Raw genomic sequence first — 22,394 nt, 5'->3', positions numbered from 1 at the left:
TTTGGATTGCATTAGATCCGATTTGGGGAGGTAAGCGTTTATCAAGCCTTGAAATGCTGACCCTGACAAGAGCCACAAGATCTGCCAGCCAACTCCTCCCCCACTGACCCTCAGAGACTAACCCAACAATGGAAGGCATCGCGAGCGGGGTGCGCTGCGGCCGTGTCGGCGACGGCCCGCCTGCTCGTGTGTAACTACTCCGCGCGCCCCCGACAGGACCCCGCCGAGTCAACGCTGGGCGCACGCCTCTTCACCGCTGCCGTTGCCGGTGTATTGCAGACAAGTTCCTGTCCACGCTGCGACATTTCCTGTCGGGGGAGGGCGCGACGACGGGCGGCGGCAGTGGCGGCGGCGGCGGCGGCAACGGCGGAGGCGGCGGCAGCGGTACCTCCCCGCCGCAGTGCCAGCGCTGCGGCCGGCTCTACAGCACTCGCGGCAACCTGCGGCGCCATCGCGAGTACGAGTGCGGCGTAGAGCCGCGCTTCGCGTGCGCCGGCTGCGGCCGTAAGTTCACTCACAAGCACCACATGTCCAGCCACGTGCACTCGGGACGTTGCAGCGGTGCCGCCTGGAGCCAGGGCCATAAGCCCGGCTGGGGCAGCGCCGCCGAGACCAGTGGCGCCACCTAGGTCAACGGCCGCACCGACCGTGCTGTCATCTGAAGCGAGCGTCGTGGCGGCGGGCTGTAGTGAGTTCGCTGGCGACGTGTAGAGCGAGCATTCCAAGGCGACGCCGGAGGCGGTCCAGGGCCGGCGGACCGCGCTCGCCTGGCGCAGAATTGTGTTCGATGAAATCGTACGAGAACTAGCTGCTTCCAGGATTAGTGCTGCTCGAGCATCGCTGGTAGTTTTCTGCAGCGTGCGTAGCCGGCGTTTCCGTTTCTTCCAGTGGCCGTGTGTACAAATGAAGCGGTGGCAATAGTTTTCTAGAGCCGAGTCGTGGTAGCTGTGTTGTGCTAGTCTGTGTGCTAGCAGCCTCGCCCGTCTAACGGAACCCAGTAGAATCAAAACACAGAAGTCTGTGCATGTGGTGTCTGTGATAAAACTGTGCAAAGCCGCTTGTTGTGACGAATAAAGTGGGCGGCTGAACAACAGCTTTTTCAACTTTTTCAACAGCTTTTCAGCTTTTTTCAACCGCTTTTCAACAACAGTAACAGCAGCAGCAGACCTTCAGACGCCGCCACTTACGGTTCCCCCTTGTATTGGTAAACCGGGTCACCTGGCAGGCATTTAAGCATCGTCGCAATAACACCGTGTCCAGAATGCTGAATGCGTGCTCAGGGGAAGGGGGGGGGGGGAGCGCACCAACAGTCAACATGGTGACTTGCGCTCCTGTGGTCACATGACAACGATATGGAACGTCAGTGTGTGCACACGACCTATTTAGAAACGATGCCGTGGCGACAAACAAACAGCAAAACGGACACTGAATGTTGCAAACAAAGTTATGTTACACGCCTACCTATTTCACATGTCGCATAGGCATACCATGAGTGCGCGACACTCACCACTTGTTATTTCATTCACTCACATCTCTCATTCATTTCACATGTCGCCTACAATGAGTGCGCGACACGAATGACACCCGGTGAGCGAGGAAACACTGGCAAATCACAACTCACATCCCCCGATATGGGCTTTTTACCGGTGCAGACTGTTGAGCCAATAAAAGAACATATCCGAATCAGCCGCTATTAACAGACCTGTACACAACCACTTGTCACAGCTCCAACCACACCCATCAGCACTGGACACAGCCCTCTCCCCCCCCCCAACTGCAGACACATAACACAGCGATACAGGAGCGCTGGCCCGCTGTCGATCAGATGTAACTGCTCCCGACATCCATGCTGTACGATGGCGGCGTGTCACGACTACAGATCGGTGGACGGCATTCGGTTTCGGACGACAGCGGCGTACTTTCTCTGTATATATCGACGAACTCTGAAATGTCGAATGCGGCTGTTGGGACAAGGGTAATGAGCTTTCATGCCCATCCCCCTGCAAACGCTAGACGGTAACCGGTAGTGAGAAAGAAACAAGGGAAACAAGATCGTCTTAAACCTCCTTTGACTTTCACAGTGTGTTTTCGGATAACGAACGTCTTTAGTTAATCTAAATATGCGAACAGTTATTGCGGTTTTTGAGTGTATCTGCTTTACGCTCACACCGATCCCAAACGCATGGTTGTGGGCGTCAAGAGACGGAGACCTGTTGTGGTTAATTTATGCACGATTTACAGTACTGCGTAGGGTATGCACCATATACAATATACAGATTTACAGAATTGTGCAAAGTTGAACGGAAGGTTCCACGTTTGAAGATATTGAAACAAGCATCATATATGAACAAAGCTCTCTTAAAAGTCTTGGTATACTTTTAAGTGGAAAAGACTGCTCTAAACGACGCAATTATTTCATCTGGAAATATGCTTATCGATGTGGTATAGTTTGATCGCGTCGAAGACCCCCTGCATCACGTTGAGATGACGGCAAACTAGACGTTCGAAATTGTCACCCTAGCACTCACACGGAGTACTTCAACCCGCCGAGGAATAGCAGTGGCGGTGGTGGAAGAATTCGCTGAGCTAAACCTCGTTATGCGCTGTTGTTTAGTGCTCGTGGTGTTCTTGCATGTTATCCGTGGGTTCAACATGTTTACTTGTACTCACATGTTCGGTTATGGCGCTGTTCTTAAGTTATTCGATTACAAGTCAGATTTCTGTAATAACAAGCAGCCATGCCCACCTTCTTACATCATGTAGCACAACACGTGATCCATGATTAAGGATCACACCCCCTCATCCTCTTTCGTGATTCATCCCTCATCTCCACGACGCTCCGCTTGTCCGGGGTAGACTACATACGCCAGCCACGAGTGGGCTGAGAGATCTCTGGAGAGAGAGCCCGGCGCACACCCCTCAGAGGGGTCCCTGCGCGGACTTAGGCTCGGCGGTTGCCCCCCCCCCCTTGGTGCATGTAGTGCTACCTCACCGTTGCTCATTGTCCTTCATTCCATAGTCCTGAAATGATTATTGCTGATTGATAGGGTTGTAATTCAAATACCTAAACCGTATTTGAAACATGCACAACTTGCTCAACACTAAGACCTAATGGACGCCCACTATAATTGGAAATCGTGCTCAGGGACGCCAAAGCTGAACGGCTGGAAAATAATGTTCTGCTTTACCTTGAAAGCAGCGTAAACTAAGGGGTGGCAAGAATTGAATGGCATTAATGTGACTTCATGCGCGCCTGAATGGCCTTAAAACAGCCTGTACAAAATAATTTGCACACCTTTGCGGGCGTGAAGCTCAGAAGCTATAGGGTTTTAGGGTTTAGGAAGTTCAAGGCTGTAAACTGCATCGAATGGTCTTCAAAAGGAGTATTTCGGCCCAAAACCTCGTACAAATGTGAAACGCTCCCTTTACCCAAGATTTAACTCCCGTTAATGTTGATCCGCCGACTGAATTGGTTAAGTAAACTAAAGCTGATCTGTTCAACGTCTAAAGAAGCTTAGCTAAAGGTAGCTAAACCTAATCCATTAATCCGTTAATTTGTTCATTTTTCAGTATCTGACTTATGTTCTCAAAAAATGGAAATAGTTTAATTGTATCACTCGGCATCCAATCATTGCACGGTAATTTGTATGCGAAGCTAGGAGCGTGCGTACATTTCAAAATGGTAATATTGTCCTCAAAGTTTGTAGGCTAGAGCTAAAGATTCGCTGCAAATTGGTATTCGAATTTTATGGTGAGCAGATTGGGATTGGATTGACCTTCAACATTTGTTCGTCCCGGTGGCTCAGTTGGTTGAGCGCCTGTATTCCGACCCATCCACCCGTGGCGGGATGGGTTCGAGTCGGTTTGGGACGCTCACTATTTGCCTTTGGCAGGTATCGCCTGCGACCGGTGGCAGCGGTCGCGCTAAAGGTCAGTTGACGTCAGGGAGCAGGACGGACCGTGCCGAGCATTGCGGCATGTAAAGCTTTCGCCACTGAATTCTGCCGTTGCCTAGAATTGCGCGATCGAATTGCGCGATTGGAATTGCGGTGGGGGTCAGGGCTCACACAATAAGCACTGCTTAGTTTGAGCGCTGTTCCCAGAAATCCATCCGTTCAAAGGGTTCGGACCAAATTTAAAAAAAAAAACATGCGAATGGACTGAAACATATTCGGTCATGTCCAAAGCTCCGTAATAAAATTTCGAAACCCCAATGCCGTAGAATTACCACTTCTACACCGATTTCACCGTTTTTTGGCCGTGTTCAACGCTTCTGCCAATGGCAGGGGAGAGTGGGGCGAGTTGTGACATGTCCACGTAGCATCAGGGTGATTTATTCCAATATGTGCAATGGATGGCAGTCTTGAGTCACTTAGCCGACGTACAGCAGCTCCCTTTACCCTTCAGTGTACTCCTGGCCACATACGTGGACGCGCCTTGGGATGAGCGTAGCAAATATGTTTGTTGTACATCGTTGAAAATTACAGCGATCGGTGTGAATGTGTTGAAAGGCTTACAGCATAAATAGACCAAGCTGCCAGATAGAATTGTATTTCAAACTAACTTGGCATATTTGAGATACTTTGCAAGCAGACAATGACGTAAGCCAGACATGAATAGCTCGACACTCATGGTTATCTTGGCCTTGAGTAACACGTGACCAATGGGGTGGCAGTATTTGCGTTACGTTTCCATGACGTCATATTTTTCTGTGCGAGCCTGAAATAGACTAAACGAAATGGTGTGCGCATGTTTGAGGGCGCCTAGCCAGAAAGCCGGAATTTTTTTAGTAAGTCCTCAAAAGGCAGTGCTGTGAACCGCACTGAATGATCTTCAAAATGGTTATCTAAATAAAATTCCCTCGAAAATACCAATGTTAAACACTATCCTTCTATTAAACTCGCGCTGTCCACTACGCTCTTTCTCTGATACCAACGCTTGGTGCTTCCATCACTACGAACATGCGGCATTTCCGATAAGCTGTCGGCGCACCGGCTCTATTTCACGAGAGGAGCACCGGTGCGTGCAGGGTGGCCTGCGTGAGACGTACAAACAGCCTGCAGATGATGGGCCCCAGTGTTTCTTTGGGCTGCCGAGTTTTGGTTTCAGATCCCCAGCCATGGGAGCTGATTGGACTCCAAGATAGCCTCATCGGCGCGGTTGCGTGCATGAACACGCGCGTGGATCAATGTCCATCAAGCACATCTTTTCTGCGAACAACCACGGTCCCCGCGACCGTTCAAGCCCCAGCAGGCCACCGTTAGCACCGGCTGTAATGTCATGCGACCTCAGAAAGACGTTCGGTCACATGTCCATTAAACACGCATAACACTCAAGTCCGGCTGACGTACGGCAGCGGCCCGGACGCGGCGGCGCCCCTCGACTTGAAGTAGAAGCGCGGGTAGTCGGCCAGCAACCGCCGCACGTCCGGCTGATCCCTCGACTTACTTTAGGCAGAAGTGCGGGTAGTCGGCCAACAACCGCCGCACGTCCGGCTGGTTCCTCGACTTACTTGAAGTAGAAGTGCGGGTAGTCGGCCAGCAGCCGCCGCACGTCCGTCTGGTTGATGACCAGCACGTCGGTGGGATCGTCGGCCACCAGGTTGTGCGCGTACGGCATGGTGGGGAAGATGATCTGCAGGTCGCCGTAGATGGATCCCGAGTAGAGGAAGTACTCGGGGTCCGACGGCGAGGTGTCGTACACGAGCACGGAGCCGCGCCGGACGACGAACACCTTGTCGCCGATGTCCCCTCGCTTCGTGATGAAGTCTCCTGCCGGGGGAGAGCGTCGGTAACGGTCGTCTGTCGGCGCGCTGCGGTTCTGCAGCACTGGTTTTCCCGCAGAGCAGGAAAACTAAAGCAAATCACCTGCACCGAATGCTTCCAAACGTGATGTTAAGCGTCCAGTTCTCAGTGCGGAAATTGGCTGCATCGGACCGCGTGGCTGTGTGTCACCTTTGCTGCGAGGCTAGCCCCTCTCGGGGCCTGATGCGACCTGCGGCGTGTGGATGTTCTAGCGGGTCAGCCAGCGGGGTGAGCGCTCAGTACGGCCCATACGACTGGCAGGCGGATGATCGACACTGTCAGCCAATGTGCTGCATGATGGCGTCCAAACGGATCGAACCTTTCGTCTCGTCGAAACCATGGACAGCCAATGCGGTCATAAGTGTGTTGACGGTGACAATGTACCGGATTCGCAATCCGACCAGAGCATGTGAGTGAAAGGTAGATATCTGAATTATTCCGAGTCCGCATAATTATTTGTATTGTTCAGCCAAATTTACCGGGGAGTTGAGACTCGGATTTTGCGGACGTGGCCGTAATGAATGGTAAGACGCCTTTTGTTGAATGAGACAAACTGCGTGATCACAGACGTGGGTGTTATCGCCACACGGAAGGCAAGAAAGATTAGGCGAAAACACTCATGTACAGCCGGGAATCCATATAAATGGATCTTATCGGTGCGTTTGAAACGTGTCCGTCCTTCCCGAAAGTTCAGCAGGTGTAGAAAGTCCATATAATAAGACAGTCAGGCTTATGTCGCACCAGGCATGCACCCAAAACTTTTTTAATGTGGGCGCAAATGTTAATTTTCTCTGAACTAATACGAATTAGGACCGAATGCATGCAACCGTCTAGGATCAAACGTAAATAACTTGACCCAAGAAGGGGCATGTCCCCGGTCCAATTTTATTTCAGATCGCTGGGAAGTCCATGTCACCCAAAAGTTACTGGCTGATGTCTGATTTTTTGCCATCATTATGACATTCAGCGCATAAACTAGCGTCAGAAAAAGCCACGGACACTCATGGTAACCCTTGAAGGTCAAATATCGGGGACTTCAATACACTCCAAATGCACCGGCCCATTTCAGTTTTTTAGGCACCAGAACCGTTTTTAACGCATAAGCTGTCGTCCGGAAAAAGTGCTGACCTCCCTAGGCTCCCTAGGCTAGGGAGGTCCTCCCTCCCTAGGCTACATTTCAAGGTCAGACTCAATCCCAAATGACGGGGGCAGGGATGCCAATCTGTGCAAATTATTGGGAGGGCAAAGCACAGGTCCGATAACCTACCGCCTCCTCATTTTATTATCATCGGATTTAGCCCACCTCGTTTTGATGAAACGCAAGATATGTTTTTGAACTTGGTATAGGTTATAAAAAGTCTTGAATCTAAGCAGCGTGATGGTCACACAGAGCTGGATCCACGGAGCAGACACTGGAGGCGCGCGCCTCTTCTGATCGGCAGGCGAAGACGCCCCTCGCCACCTTAGGGCGCCGATGGCGCTCTTCTATGACGGTCATGGGAGGCGACACGCATTTGGTTGTGGGGGGAGGGGATAGGATAGGCCGCGAAGGAGTTAGGTCATCCCCGCATTCCAGAGCTGTTCACTTTGACCTCAGCAAACCATTGCGTGTCCTATGGCCCTAGGCGTGTTAAGATTATTGCATCGTTTGTCCGCCTTAGCTGTTACGATTTGTATTTGGTGATGGCAGCAACCACCACTTTTTGTTACGAGGGGAGGGAGGGTTTTAGTGTTGGCATGGTGCCTCGCTGTATACGAGAAACATGCATCTGCAAGGGGAGGCAAATACCCCGCTACATTAAGGGATCTATCTACTGGATTTTGGAGGCCGGACCATCGGGCCCAATCGCACATCCTACAACATTTACTTTTTTCCTTGACTTAAGTCAAAGCGCCCACGTTCATCCCCTGTAAAATAGTGCTGCTCTTTAAAGCCAAGATTTTCGGTGACATGCGAGTGGTGCGCAAAAAAGTTGGTCCCAATTTGACGCCGCAACACATTCATCAACTCTAGTTTTTGCCATGATATCAAGAGTGACATTTACCAATACTTGCAGCCAATTAAGAGTTATGTAAATTGTTCATTAGGTGCCTTTAAATGCACCGTGAAAACATTGATGAGGACTACTTTACTGCAATTATGGTTCAGAAAATGCTCGCGCTTTTAATGGGGCTTCCAAATGTCTAGCTATTATTAACACGCTCTCGGGTCGGGGATCAACTTGACCCCTTCCCGTTCTGAACATTTTCAAAAGCAATTTATGGCTGATACGGCGTAGCCGTTCTAGCGTTGGTGGTTGCACCACTATATACCGACATTAATACGTTGATTGTGGTCCCCAGAAGTACGAAATCAACCGAAATATTTTGCGTGATGTGGCGTTCGCGTCATTTGACCTCGAATGTGAACTTGAAAGTCACGTAGTATTGAACAATTTACGTCAGATTTAGTGTTTTCGTGTTATTCTCGTGGCGGCGTTCACCTAATAACGAGCAACCACGCATGCATGTGCGAGATAGCCAACGAAGTGCGGAGATGAGGTTAGCGCAAGGCTCCGATGAGATCGCGCTGTCGGCATGAGGGTCGCTGGCTGACCTGGCAGGAAGAACTGCTGGTGACACAGGTAGCTGAGACGGCGGATCAGCCGCTGCGGCGCCCGCTGGAATATGGTGAGCGAGCGCAGCTGGGCGCCGAAGGTGGTCATAAACACCTCCAACTGTGAAAAGGGTCGGCCGTCAACAACCAATGCTTTTGTTTAAGACACAGCGTGTGTCGCGAATATGGATGATAAATTATGATGCGCCTATGGCAAAGGACTACACAATATGCCGGAGATGTATCTTCAAAAAACCTCGTGGGGGGGGGGGGAATCGCATCGACCCCCTCCCGTATCAGGGCAAGGGTTAAAAGCCGGAAGCTGTCAGAAGTTGAAGTTGGGGCCGGAAGTCAAAGCCTAGGAGGTTGGGACTCCTAACCTCTGAAAGGTGAGAAATCCCGATATTGCCAAAAACTCTACGATGCTCACCATATTTGCGGCGGTGACGGGACCCCAAGACATTCCAAGTCCACGACCTGGTGCCAAAATGTGCGGTCAAGGGGATCTGAAATGGTTGTAAACCTCCGGAGCAGTCGGGATGATGGATCTTATCTCGAACTGGCTCATTCATTGGTGAATTTATGATAAGTCTTTTCGAAACCTGCCAGTTTGGTCGGTACGATGCTGACCGTTAGAGTTTCTTCCACTGACAATATCTAGGGGTACTTGACCATATCGGACTCTAGGTCGTAAAATGTCCTACACGAACGTCAAACCACCGGAAAGTCATTCTTTCCGCAAAAAGCAACACTGAAGTGATGCATGAATGTGGGGTGGCTCAAAACTCTCTGTTTAAGAGATGACCAGCAAAGAGTTGTTCCCATTCCTTGTTTTTTATCAACAATGTCAACGATTTTAGATCGCCGAGTAGGGATATACTCAAGTGGTTAATGCGTGAGCCCGCATTGTATATAAGTCACCACTGACAACGACGCAACGGTTTGCTGCGAGCTGCATAACTGCATAGACACCAGTGTCAGGATTCTTGCAAGGTAACATTGTGTTGGTCAGGATTATTCGCATGATGTGTTCCCTAGCAGTGGAAAGCGGAACATAATTTGCAGGCAGAGGCACGCCCAGGTAACACGAAGGCGGCTGCCACCGCTGCCCGTAATGGCTGCGGGGCTGCTCGGCGTGGCCGTAATACTGACACCCCTCCGCTAGTTGCTTCGATCGCTGGGGGTGACCCTGACCCGATCAGAGCACCGCCGCTGGGCCGAACAGACGCGGTCAGCGACCTTGGCCTCCAGCGCCCGCACCCATCGATCAGCTGATTACCTGCGCCGGGCCCCGCGGCCCCGGCGGCGGCCCGCCCCGTCTGCGAACGGGGGCAGCCCGGGCCGCCACCGGGTTCCGCGGCCCCGGCGGCGGCCCGCCCCGGCTGCGAACGGGGGCAGCCCGGGCCGCCACCGGGTTCCGCGGCCCCGGCGGCGGCCCGCCCCGCCTGCGAACGGGGGCAGCCCGGGCCGCCACCGGGCTCCGCGGTCCCGGCGGCGGCCCGCCCCGCCTGCGAACGGGGGCAGCCCGGGCCGCCACGATCAGAGAGACCATTGTCTTCGCGCCGGCCCAGAAATGGCGCCGGGAGGAGGACAGAGGATAACCCGACTGCGCCGCGGGACGTGAGGGGCGTCCTGGCAAGGGTTCAGAGACACATCGGAATGACATCCGAATCAGAGACACATCAGAATGACATCCGGCAGGATGGAGACCCCGTAGGCCACAGTCACGTTGTGAATTGTGGCGTTTGGGTTGCGACGCGCTCGCAGCGCGCGGCAATCTCACCTGCAGGCAGTAGGGGAGGTCTTTGAGCAGCTCCTGAAGCCTCTGTCCCCTGGTCCGGATCCACTCATAGCCGACGTACTGAATAACACGCTCCTGCAGACGATGCGGCACGTTTTGCTCCTTCATCTGGCTTACGATGACCCCTAGTCTAGTCTCCGTCTCGACACGAGTCACCTCCAGGTTACTCAAGGTCGAAGCGAGGTCACCGAGTACGAGGCCTGCGAGGAGCACGAAGAAGCACATCAACGCGTGTCGGCGTCCCATTCAGATGATGCAATTGATCATCAGTGCTTATTCGCTAGGGTTTTCGCTGCAGCACGAGTGCATGGATTTGCCATCAGACTTCACGCGGTTACATAAACGGGAAGGCGTGATTTGGCAATCGCATTGTGCGCGACTTCATATTCGAACCACTAGCCGAAATTTGAAAAGCCCTTAAATGTCACCAACAGATTCAGATGTTACGGCAATATGGCACAAAAGAAATAATGCGATCTAATGTGGTAACAAAAATATCAAACACAGACGCAACTAAGCCTTAATATTGCGCACTACGAGGAAGCATAAACGGTCAGCAGGCAAAAACATTATAATTTTGTGTGCACAACTTACCTAGCGACAGCTTTCCGATCAGGATGATGGGGATATTTAGTACTGCTTCGTCTATGTTGCGCGCGTTGATGTCTCCGTACCCGGTACTTGTCGCCGTCGCCACCACGAAGTAGAAGGCGTTGGCGTAGATCTCGCCGTGCGTCGTGTTCAAGGAGGTTTTGAAATGCTACCCACGAGTCATCTCTGCACCGCACGCCCGGACAGGCCACCATGTACCAGAAGCAGGCGCAGATGTGGAGCAGCATGAACAGCAGACCGAGGTCTCGTATGCCGCGCAAGAGGAGGATTGGCGCAATGAGGCGGCGCTCCAAAGTGCGGAAGAAGCTGAATGCCGAGTAGACGCGGGTGAGATGCACCATTCGGACGAGAGTGACTGTATGCCGGAGAGCTTTGTGCTCCGGGCGGATGAAAATCAGCAGGCCAACGGGCAGAGCTGAGAGAGCATCCACTAGGAATCCGGTGGGACGATGCATGTAGACGCGTCTGATAATCTTGTGGTCACGTACCAGGTCGCCGTAATTATCATAGTAAGCTGTATGCAAGCGTATGCAAATGTTGGAGATGTATACGCAGGTGCACAACCCGAAAGCAATGTCCACTCGGTGATTGACACTTTGGAACGTCACATGGTAGAAGAAAAGGGCAATGGATGCTGCTCCGCTCACCGTAAGCAACAGGTTGAACGCGAACAGCAGCCTCGAATCCGGGTTGATTACAACGTTAGCTTGCAAATGTGCGCGAACCCTCTTCCCGAGGCTGTGACACCACTTGAATGCCGCAGGCGGTTGAAAAGCACTGCGCTCGCTTCTGTAGCTCATGCCCGACAGGTTTGATAAAGGCGAATATCGTGAGTCTTTGTCTCCCAATTTGGTCTCTGAGGACTTGTCGATGCCTTCGGGGTCGAACGACATGTAAGACTCGGCCTGTATGGTCTGGTTGCTGACGTACACCTCAGTGATTTCATGAGAGGCGGTGCTGCCAATGAAGGGGCTTTGTGACAAGGAGGACGCCTGCGCCTGCAACGCGGGTCACATCGTCCTCCCCGTCAGCCACTACGTTCTGCGACTCGCTCACCTGGATCGAAGGAACACGGGTGAGCGATTTTGCTGTCAGTTCTTTGCTCTGTTTCTTGGTTGTTCTTCCTTTCTCGTGTATAATACGGCTACCTGTCGCGGACGGATTACTCCCGACCGAGTCGGAGGCACGAAGCCCACTCGGCTCCGTCTCCGACTTCTTGTCTGTCGGTTGTGAACCTGATTCATCCTGCCCTGAACTAGGAGCCTCCGGATCTTGTGTTGCACGGTCCGGGTGAGAACCCCGCCCCCTGCCGAAAGGCATCGCATGAGACGAAAACAAGTCTCCAGTGAAGGTTGACACCGCGTTCATCAAATACATGGTCAAAGAGCTTCCACGTTTTTTCGGCTCAGACTTTTGCGGTAGCGTGGCGCTTTCCTGATTCAGCAGATCTTGATACTCTTTCTCCAGCAACGATCGTTCGCGACGCGCACGGCGCTCCTTGAGGCTGAAGGAACTTGACAACGCCGCGGTGAGCTGATCTCGGAAACTGCGATGGCGTCGGCTTTTGTGCTTTCGCCCGTGTCGCGTTCCCACGAAGCGATTTCCTACGTCGGGACCAAACTTTTTCGAGGTGCTCGAGAGCCGTCCTTTAGCCAGATCTTCAGCTGATCTTGACATTTGACGGCTGCCAGCATCATGGAGCCTCTCTATGGCGATGCGCTCAATCTCGCGCTTGATTTCCGGACAGTTCTCTAAAACATCCTGGAGATCATTTTTAGTCAGGACGAACAGGTCAGCGTTGGTCTGAGCACGAATGGTCACCGTGCGCGGAACCGAGAACAAGACGCTGACCTCTCCGAAAAAACCGCCAGGCCCAAGAGTCTTGGTGGCATTGCCATCGTCATCAGTGATGTCGCAGAACCCACGATGTATGAAGTACATCTCCTCACCCACGTCTCCCTCGAAAATAACTGTTTCACCCCCGAGAAAAAATACCTCTTTCAGACACATTGCAAGCATACGATGGAAACTTCGATCAATCGTTTTGAAAATTGGCACTGAGCTGATAAGATCCGCAAACAAAACAAAGGCTACATCTCCCCGGATGCTCGGTGGCAAGTTAGTGAAGTGGATGTGGGCGTGCATTCTGGTTGACCGCGAAAATTTGTACTCAATATGCCGCAGTACCTTTTGTTGCACTGCCATAGGCACATCTTCATATTTCATTCGTTGACACAGAGTCCTCATGCGCTCGTTAAATCTAGCACGAGTAGTATCTGCGTTAACGAGACTAGCTGTCATGCTAGCGATAATGTAGCCGAAGAAAACGACACCATGTATCATCAAAACAATAGATAAGATATACTCTGAGCGAGTCTGGGGTGTGAGGTCGCCAGATCCAACAGCCGCAAGCATTTCCAAGGTGAACAATACACTGAGTATGTATAAGTCCTGAGCGTTGTCGGATTGCGTGAAGTTGGACATGGTGTACCAAGAAATTGCGCGACAGTTATGATGCGCTTTCAGGAACTGAGAATGGTTCCTGACTTGAATGTTCAGCGCACGACCCGCAGGTGCTGGTGATGTGATAGCATATGGTGCCGATGTTGGGCACGCCAAATATGCCCAAAAGCAGGCTAGAATATGTACGTACATTCCAAGAAACCAAAGGTGTTTTATGACTTTGAACAGCTCTGCACGGAAGAGCACTCCCTGCTCCCAGTACGAGAACGCCCAGAGGACCTCGTACACTTGCGCAAAGCGGTTCATCCGGAAAAGCACGATCGTGTGTAGGTTTTCGTACACGCTTCCGGGATAGAACAGCATTGCGAATAAGTCGAACGGGAAGCAGGCGGCCAGATCAAGCAAGAACGCCGAGGCCAAGTAGTTCTCAGCGGTGGAGATGGGGTGAGAGACCAGCGTCGATGATGCGTCATAGTATGCGAAGTGCAGCCGCAGGTACATGATGAGGACGGCCGCCACGTCCAGCAGCAGACAGATGGCGTACACGCTGATGTTGTGCGGCAGAAACGTCACGTGCACTGGCGTCAGGACGAGCAGCAGCACTATAGCGGCTACACGGACCTGCTCCAGCCTCGCTGCGAATCTGCCGTCTGGTCGGATGGTGCGCGGCATCAGCAGGCGGCCCAGGAATGACAAGTGGCCAAGCCTGTGAAATGGCTTTTGGTACTCGGCCGTTTTCCGCTCCTCTTTCGAGAAGGTGGTGAAAGACGGTGTCTCGTCCACGGTGAGGAGCGAACCCTCCTCGCGTAGCAGACTCCTGGCCAGCCGCCACACGCGCGCGTGGTTCATCTTGACGGCGTGCTGAACGTCGGCATCCTCCTGTATTTCGCTGATCTCCTTGTTGACGGTGGGAAAGTGTTTCATGACCCTGTGAAGCTCACCATGTGGGATAATGAGTAAATCACAAGTTGTCCGCGTGATGACGTTGGCCGGCTTCGGGAGCCCGTACAACATTCCAGCCTCGCCAAAACACTCCCCGGGTCCCATCAAGCCGAGTGACGTCTGCTTCTTACCGAGGTACGCTTCACAGTAGCCACGCACGATGACATACATGTCGCGGGACATGTCCCCAGTGCGCAGGACATACTCGTTGGCCGGGAAGAGGTAACGTGGGCATCTGCGGGCTAGTGCCTGTCGAAAATCGATGTCCGTGTTTCGAAACAGAGAGATATTGCCGAGCAATTTGGCGATACCATCCAAGGCAAGGTCTTCCTGCAGTGCCTCGGGCAGATCGTGCAGCAAAAATTGCTTGCCGGGCATAACCATGCCGTGGTAGGTACGCCATTGCAGATCAATAAAGTGGAGCACGCGTTTCCTTAGATCTTTGTCCAGCCGGTTTTCGATCATGAACTGCTGCATGGCAAAGACAATGGATTGAAATTGTACCTTGGGCCTGTCTCGGTTGGTTAAAAGGGATGCATACGAGGCCAGTGAGTAAGCAAATAGCACCAGTCCAAACACCATGACTATGATGCTGATATAGTACTCAGTGGTAGTCATCGCAACAATGTCACCAAATCCAGTGGTGGACATTGTGGCTGTAGCCCAGTACAATGATAAAATGTACGGGTCATATTTCGGGCTGCTCCCAGCACGCCACCCACTCTCTATTGCTTTTACCTTTTCGAACTGATGAAGCCACATTTCAGAGTTTGGTATCGCAAAAAAGACATACTTGATATTTGAGTCCATGAACCACATGCAAGCTGAAAAATGGACTCCCATTATAAGGTAGGTGATGAGCTCAATTGGCCGAATGACGGTCAGTGACTCTTGAAGCTGGTCTTGCAAGAACCTAAAACGCCGCGGGATTATCCACGCCTTAGCCAACTTGTTCAGCTTGCAGACGGCTATAAGCCGACCCATTCTCACAGACGACAAAAACATCCCGAATGGTATGCTGATCAAGTCCAGTGGCAGGGCGGCAAGAAGATCCAAGTAAAACGTTGCTCTTCTCGCGTGATAGTGGAATATTTCCCCAAATGTTTGGTAAGAATCTTGAGGGCTAATGACGATGGTCATCATGCTGAACAAAATATCTAGCACGTGGACAGAGTCCATCAGGTAGGTCAGTCCAAGCATTTCCGGGGAATACCCGTCCTTAAAGCACGCGTAGTACAGGTAGATGTGCCACTGCACGAATACCACGAGGCACACGAAGGTTTTCCAAATTCTGTCAAGCTGGCCGTCACCACGTATGCTCGGACTGCGAAAGACTTTCCACAACCAACCAAGCGGCCGGCCGTGAGGAAGGTTGTCTTGCTGGAGCCAGGCCACGCCGTTGCCGAGCTCCAGCTGAGAGGCACCGGAGGGCAGAGCGCGGATGGTGGGACGTCGTACCTGTTCATATATGCTCTCTCCTTCCGCCCAGCTGAAGCGCCGCCACCTGAAGTGACTGTCGTCGCTTCCGGCAAACACGTCATCCGGCTGTTCGAAAGCTGGCATTGCGGCGATCTGTTGGGCGCTTTCTTGCGGCGTGAGGTGTGTGCTTGACACTTTGCGGATGGACGGTAAGAATTGGGCACTTAATTTTCTTATCTGAACCATTCTGGATGATGGCTTAGCTGCACGTCCTGTAGCTTGGGGTGCGACGACGCGACTGGAAGTGACAGAGACGACCCAGCGCCCTCCCCAACTGTTGGTTTGCTCGACGTGTTTTCGTGGGAAGCGTTAGGAAGTGTTTCCACCCGCTCCAGCTGAATTTGAAATTAAAGGAAATCTTGAAGTATAGGTGCTAGTTTGTTCTGTCAATCCGCCTCTCTCTTGATTTTCTTCTGGTTTCGGAACCGCTAGAAACGGTGCTCCATCCTTTTGCTCCAACGAGCTCGTATCTCCCTCTTCCATCGTACTCAGGGTGGGCCTAAAACCGATGGCAAAGGACTGGCTCTTTTCAGCATTCATCCTTGACGTATCTGGACCTGTCATGCCTGTCGTGCTACTCCAGGCATTAGGTTCATCAGTGCCAGTCTCGAACAGCCCTTTCACGTGCATGCACATGGCCGTTCGTACTTCGGGATAATGCTGCAGTAGTGGGGTCACGTCGTGCTGGTTGAGCACCAGCAGGTCACAGTGTGTGGCTGCGCGGATCGTCGCCGTCCGAGCGAAGCTCAGCACCAGGTTCACCTCCCCGAAGAGCTTGCCTGCTCGGAGCACGGCCACGGCCGTGGCGTTGTCTCGTCCGCCAAGAACCTCCAGTTCTCCCTGCACGATGTAGAACATGGAGCGGCAGACTGTGCCCCTCTTGATGACGATTTGTCCGGGCAGGAAGAACTGACGCTGGATTCTCAGGGCGATGGCTCGCAGGAAGCCCTCGTCCAGATTTTGAAACATCGGTGACGTGCTCAGGGCACACCGATTCACACTCAGACAGATCTCGGACTGCAGCGACAGTGGCAGGGCCCCGTAAATGTTGGCATCTGTTCGACCTTTTCTCTTGAACCATGTATATTCGTAGAAACCCTGAATAAACTCTGATAACTCGGTAGAGTGATTGTTGTCCCGAAGATAGCGTTTGATCATCTGAAGCCGGTGCGCGAAGGAGGCTCGCTGGCTCTCTACATTTGTGAGCAACGAAGCCAGGCTTCCTACCACTAGGCCATTGGTGATGGCCGACCCTAAAAGCATCACCATGATGCTGAATAAGGTCTCCGCGTACCGCAAAGCGTGGTAATCGCCATAACCAACACCGAGTACTGACGATGCTGACCAATACACACATATCGTGTAGAGACTAAGAAAGAAGTCGAGGTCCACAGAGCCACTCACCTGGAAAAGATCCAACGTCCAGCTGTGCATATCAGAACTTGCTAGTGGGGTGTATCCGAATTTAGACTCCGAAAGACTTTTGGAAACATTCCTATTGATAAAACCTTTTGCGACTGTGGCCCAGCACAGAGGAGTCGATTCGTAGTTTGTCAACAGCGGTTTACAGTTCAAGGAATACCAATAACACGCCGAAACGTGAATCAGCAATGTCAAAGCACACCCTGCCGACAAGACGTCAGAAAAACGTATGCCGAGAATGACGTCTTTCTTTTTGTCGGCAAAGTACCTCGCGAGATGGCGCACTCTCAGCACCCTGTTAAACCGGCACGCGGCGACCGTGCCGTCAAGGAGGCTGGGGGATGTGTGCTTGGAATATGGAGGCAGAATGAACTCCAGGGGAAGAATCGTAAAGATGTCATAGAGAATGAAATGGCGGGCCTCTTGACGGAGCTGTAGCTGAAGCGGAGTAGACCACGCCGATGCTGGGCTGAGCGCTACAAATCCGGTGAACAGCACGACGCCAACGTAGACTGCGTCACACATGTAGAATACCACTATTACGGGTAAACTATTTCTATGGAAGGAGTATAAGAATGTTGCTGATGCGATGCTCAGGTACGCAGCCAGAGCTGTTATCATCTTCGCCTTTCTGGCGTACCATGAACCGACGCCCATGCCTTTTTTGAGTCTCTTGAAGATGGTGTGGCACATGTCGAATGCGAAGTCAGCGGCCGAGTCAACAGTTCCAATTTCAGAAACGCTTATCTCGTCCTCACTGCCCTGCCGGTTGGTGTAGTCTGAGGGCGAATTGTCGCCCATACCGACAGAAACCGAAGAGACGGCGTCTTGGTCCGCTTTGGAAGCACCCAGTTGTTCTGTGCTTGGACGCATTTTGCCAAAGCCAATCTGGAAGAGGAAAAAACGCTTGCATTTATCCACAATGCCATTAACATTAAGCCATTCATCCACAATGCATTGAAACACTTTTTGTGTTAATGCTAACTTCCACATACCGAGCCGCTGAGCTGTGATTTGTGACTTTGGTCGTGTTAACGTAAAATTAATCATTTGTCGTGTACCTTCCAACGTCTCAAAGCGTTCTGCATGGCTTAAAGCGCGCTTAGGTGGGGAATCAATTTGACCTGAGGTTTTTCCAAAATAACTTCCGAACGATGGGGGGCGGCAACGGCAGACCTACAAAACTGTAGACATTTGAATCGCAAGTCCTTCGGTGAAACCAAATTGTCCATGTCTCTCAAGGTCGCTGACCTGCAACAGGTCAAAGTCAGGTCATGGTTGTCAGCCAAGGCACTTCTTACAGAATTTTCAAGTTCATGCAATGACAGAGACGATGTTGGACGATGTCATATATAACTTTGAAATGGTTTCTCAGACAATTAGACAATTCAAATCAGATAACGATCTGAACAAAGGTCAAAATCAAACAGCCCTTGCTCCGAAAAACTTTGTTTTAAGGTAATTTTTGACGCTCATTTGAATTTCTTGAGCATAGAGGCGTCAACGGACTTCCTATGCCGACTTCATGTATAGGGATCCTCCCTGGGCAACAGGGGTCGGCATGAGTAGCTAAAAGGGCGCATGGGCAAAGTTAGGCACACAGGGGCCCCCAGTGGCATAGGCAGAGTTTTGGTAAGGGGATGCACGGGGTTAACAAAGGACCCGCCTTATGGCGAGAGGCCCGCTAGACAAAAGTTACTGGATATGAGCTACTTGGACTCAAGGGGCACGATTTTCTCTGTTACATTTTTTTGTTGCTTTTTAACGTAAGCAAGCCAGTAGTCACCGGAACATGCAATCCCCTTTTGTTATTCGAAGTCAGTAAACTGGAGCAACCGCATTCAGGGGCTTCGGCGAAATTTTTGCCTTAGTTTTATACAGAGACATTGAGAACCCGTGATCGCACCCTCGCAGATCAAAATTTGGCCAAAATAGTGTATCAGCATGACCAAGTCAGGTTCCTTTCGAACATGTTTAGCCTGTTTTTAGTATTATGACTGAAAAAGTTATATAAGATAGCTACGAACATACGCGCTCGCAAGCCGAGAAATAAAAACCCGACACACACCCCACGTTGCAGCCTCCGTAAGCTGTGCAGTATAGGCCGATGGCTAATAATAGGCGGTGGCCATCGCGTTGACGAACACGACGGTATATCTGAAATAGGTGCCTTCGAAGGTCTTACGACACCAGTTAGAAGGTCAAGACGTTTAGAGCGAGCGTTTATTTGGCGTGCGTAAACCTTAGGTTGATGGTAGGACAGGCTAGCGTTTAACGCGCCGCAAACTGGTGCTGAAACTGGGAAAAGTAACTGGAAAAGTAAAGGTACTTTTTACTTTTGGCCTCGCATGCACGGAGAAAGACATGGTCAGTGGTCGAGTAACCACCACAAATTGCACGTAACAAACCCATGCACTACTTCACTTCATGCGTGCGCAGTACTAGTGTTGGATAAAGGCCTCGTGCAAGGTTTAAAGAGAATGTTTCACATTTGAAGATACTGAAGTAAGTGCCAGATATGATGAAACAAGCTCACATGTAAGTATTGGTATGCTTTTTAGGCGAAAAAGACTGCTCTAGGCAGCATAATTCTCTGTTTAGTAAATATGTTTCTCAGAGGGTCATGGTTTGATTACGTCATCGTACCTTGCACAACATATATTGAGGGCCAATTGACGGCCGTTATGTCTGGTAATCGGACACAAGGACGCTGAATATGAGCCCCTCGACAACGAAATTTTTCTCGACCTTGGCCGCCACATGGTTTGGGAAATGGCAGGATTTGAATGACGTTATTGTGACGTCGTGAATGACAAGGTGACTTTGAAATATTCTTCCCGATATACCTGCCCGCCATTTTCGCGGGCGTGTAGCTCAGAAACTAAAGGAGCTTAGGTCTTCAGAAGGGCAGGATCGTGAGCAGCACTGAAAGGTGTTCAAGATGTCTGTATAAGTTCAAAACCGCATATAAATGTGGAACACTCTTTTTAGTGCTTCCATGCAAAATCACGTCATAATTCACACCTGGATAATATTTTTCTCCACGTAGGGCTACCAACCAAAAGTCCAATTCTGGATTGCCTCCTAAATGACCTGAAGTACGTTGGTGGACGGTTCAACGTCCTCTCAACGAGTCGTACTTAGCGAGGTTGGTTGGTCCTTACAGATTTCAGGCGCTGCGGCTATTTCGTCATGTGACTCTCTGCATAGAGTTAAACAATTCTGGTTCTAGAGACGCTCAGGGACCAAAATCACGACTTTTAAAGTAGCATTTGGTTAGCTGGCACATCATAACCAGCCATGCATTATTGAGTGGCAACCATTTGCCCCGACTATGGATGGGTAATGCCCTAGCAGCAAAGTGAAAAGTCTTTAAGGCAGATTTTCTCAACCCTTGATACATGTGCCAGTTACCAACGATGCTATCCCGGAATCACATCAGCAAAGGATCATAGGCATGTCGCCTATTAAGACTTTGTTAAAATATGATGCAGCATAGTATAAAACTGAGTGAAAATCACTCCATAATGCAATCTGAACCCTCGCTTTCGTGGAAGGGTTAGCAATTGCTAAGGATTTCTGATGGATTTCTTCCCCTAAGGATTTCTAAGGGTACATCTTCGGCATGTCGTGCAATCGCGCCAAAATTTCGATATCCCCTGGGACATGCATGGCAGGTGCTTTGACACCAAAAAAGTGCATGTACCTAGGACTTTCGGTTTCTGAGAAGCAATGCTTTTTGCGGTTTTCTGAGGGGCACTGGACGTTGATCCACGACCGGCGCGGACGACGGACGGCAACCGACAGACCCGCGGGCCGTGCACGGTGTGCCGACACAGCTACATTAACGGAGCCCTACATTCTAGATAAACGCTAAAAACACGTAAAAGTAACCCCATTCTACTAGGGATCAACTAACGAACACGCCTATTTGTGTTTCGTTTCCTTGCGGGACATGGTCTCGTACGTACGCACATGTATAACTAAAAAAGCTGAAAAGTCCAGTTTCAGAAAAAAGTGGCCTTTGACCTTCGAACGGGCTCTGATCCAAACAACCAATCATGTTAGACATCTGACTCTCTAATAATTTTTCTTGCTTCATCCTCGACCCTCGTGACGTCCCGCTGGTCCAGGGCAGGCTGCATGTGCCAGTCACGAGTGGGCCGGAATGCCCCCTGGAGGGGAACCCGACCGGGCGTCCCGTGCATACCCCACAGACGGGTCCCTGAGCGGGCTAAGGCTTAACGATTGGCCTCCCCCCAGGCGCATGTAGTCCTGCCCCACCGTTGTCTATTCTCCTTTATCCTATAGCCCTGTAATGATCATCACTGGTCGAAAGGGCTCTAATCCAACTAACCGAGCAGGTTAGAATGGTGCACAACCTGCACAACACTGCTTGAGAGGCAATTGATGGTTGTCATTTCTAGAAATTGTGCTCAGGAACGCAGGATATGCACGACTGGACAATTATAATTTCAATGACCTTGATCGACATATGATTAAGAGAATAGCAGTATTTGAATGACATTATCACGTCATGAATGCCTGGAATCCTTGGAATAGCTCGCACGAAACAGGCTGCACATCTTCGCGGGCGCGTAGCTCAGAAACTAGAGGGTTCAAGTCTCTAGAAGGGCAGGGCTGGGAATTGCACCAGATGATCTTCAAGATGGCCTTCTCAGCTCAAAACCCCACAAAATATAGAACGATCCCTTCAAGAAAACCAAAAGGGTCGAAGTTTTTCACCATGTTAAAGTCAACGGGGAGTAATCCATTGCACCAGAAAGGGATTATTTTCAGACGTTTGACTTCGTTTCAACTAAACTTCTTCCTATCACAAATCTAACACCATTCGACTCTGTGTCCTGGACTGTGCATTACACCATATTTCAGAAATTTGTCACTCGTACTTTCTTGCGTAAGGTCGTCATATGACCTGACATGACCTGAGCTCCAGTTCAGTTGCTTCGTGCCACTTCATGTTAGCAGCAAACAATAAAAGTTTCCGATCTTTGCTAACCCCTTGGACATAAAACTTAAACCCCACACCTTCCATGCTTGTTTACTCGTTCGCCTCGGACACAGTGGGTCGATTATTGCGTTTCCTTTTGTAATCCCAGCAAGCCTGTCAGCAGCCAAACGTAGACATTGTCGAGCTTTGTTGACAAATGGGTTCAGACGCCGCTCAATCACCAGCACGCTTAATGCTGATTTGTCTCCTAAAACTCGCCTGCACTGCGTTGAATGATGAGTTTTTTGTCGCAACCGGACTGGA

General features: G+C 51.0%; 1 protein-coding gene across 1 annotated transcript; it reads right to left on the bottom strand.

Moving 5' to 3' along the window:
- Window positions 1-5,332: 5,332 nt before the first annotated feature.
- On the bottom strand, window positions 5,333-16,666 carry LOC119106145 (uncharacterized). The gene is made up of 7 exons (XM_037229743.1): window positions 16,376-16,666; window positions 11,828-15,631; window positions 10,796-10,961; window positions 10,184-10,401; window positions 8,401-8,521; window positions 5,513-5,771; window positions 5,333-5,447 (listed from the first exon to the last, which is right to left on the bottom strand). Exons 1-7 carry the CDS (start codon window positions 16,664-16,666, stop codon window positions 5,333-5,335), a joined length of 4,974 nt encoding a protein of 1,657 aa, XP_037085638.1.
- Window positions 16,667-22,394: the final 5,728 nt, after the last annotated feature.

This window comes from Pollicipes pollicipes, unplaced genomic scaffold (assembly GCF_011947565.3).
Source record: "Pollicipes pollicipes isolate AB1234 unplaced genomic scaffold, Ppol_2.1 Scaffold_6138;HRSCAF=7277_pilon_pilon_pilon, whole genome shotgun sequence".
Classification (NCBI taxonomy): Eukaryota; Metazoa; Arthropoda; class Thecostraca; order Pollicipedomorpha; family Pollicipedidae; genus Pollicipes; species Pollicipes pollicipes.
The sequence above is the reverse complement of the archived record's forward strand: the minus strand, read 5'-3'. Positions and strand labels throughout refer to the sequence as shown.

Excerpts from the sequence above, each read along its gene's own strand:
- LOC119106145 (XM_037229743.1), bottom strand. The coding sequence starts at position 16,666 with ATGTTTCAAAATCTGGACGAGGGCTTCCTGCGAGCCATCGCCCTGAGA. Across the intron at positions 8,522-10,183 it reads ACCTCCCCTACTGCCTGCAG|TTGGAGGTGTTTATGACCAC; the intron begins GTGAGATTGCCG and ends CCCTTTTCACAG. Across the intron at positions 5,448-5,512 it reads TACCCGCACTTCTACTTCAA|TAAGTCGAGGGATCAGCCGG; the intron begins GTAAGTCGAGGA and ends TTCTGCCTAAAG.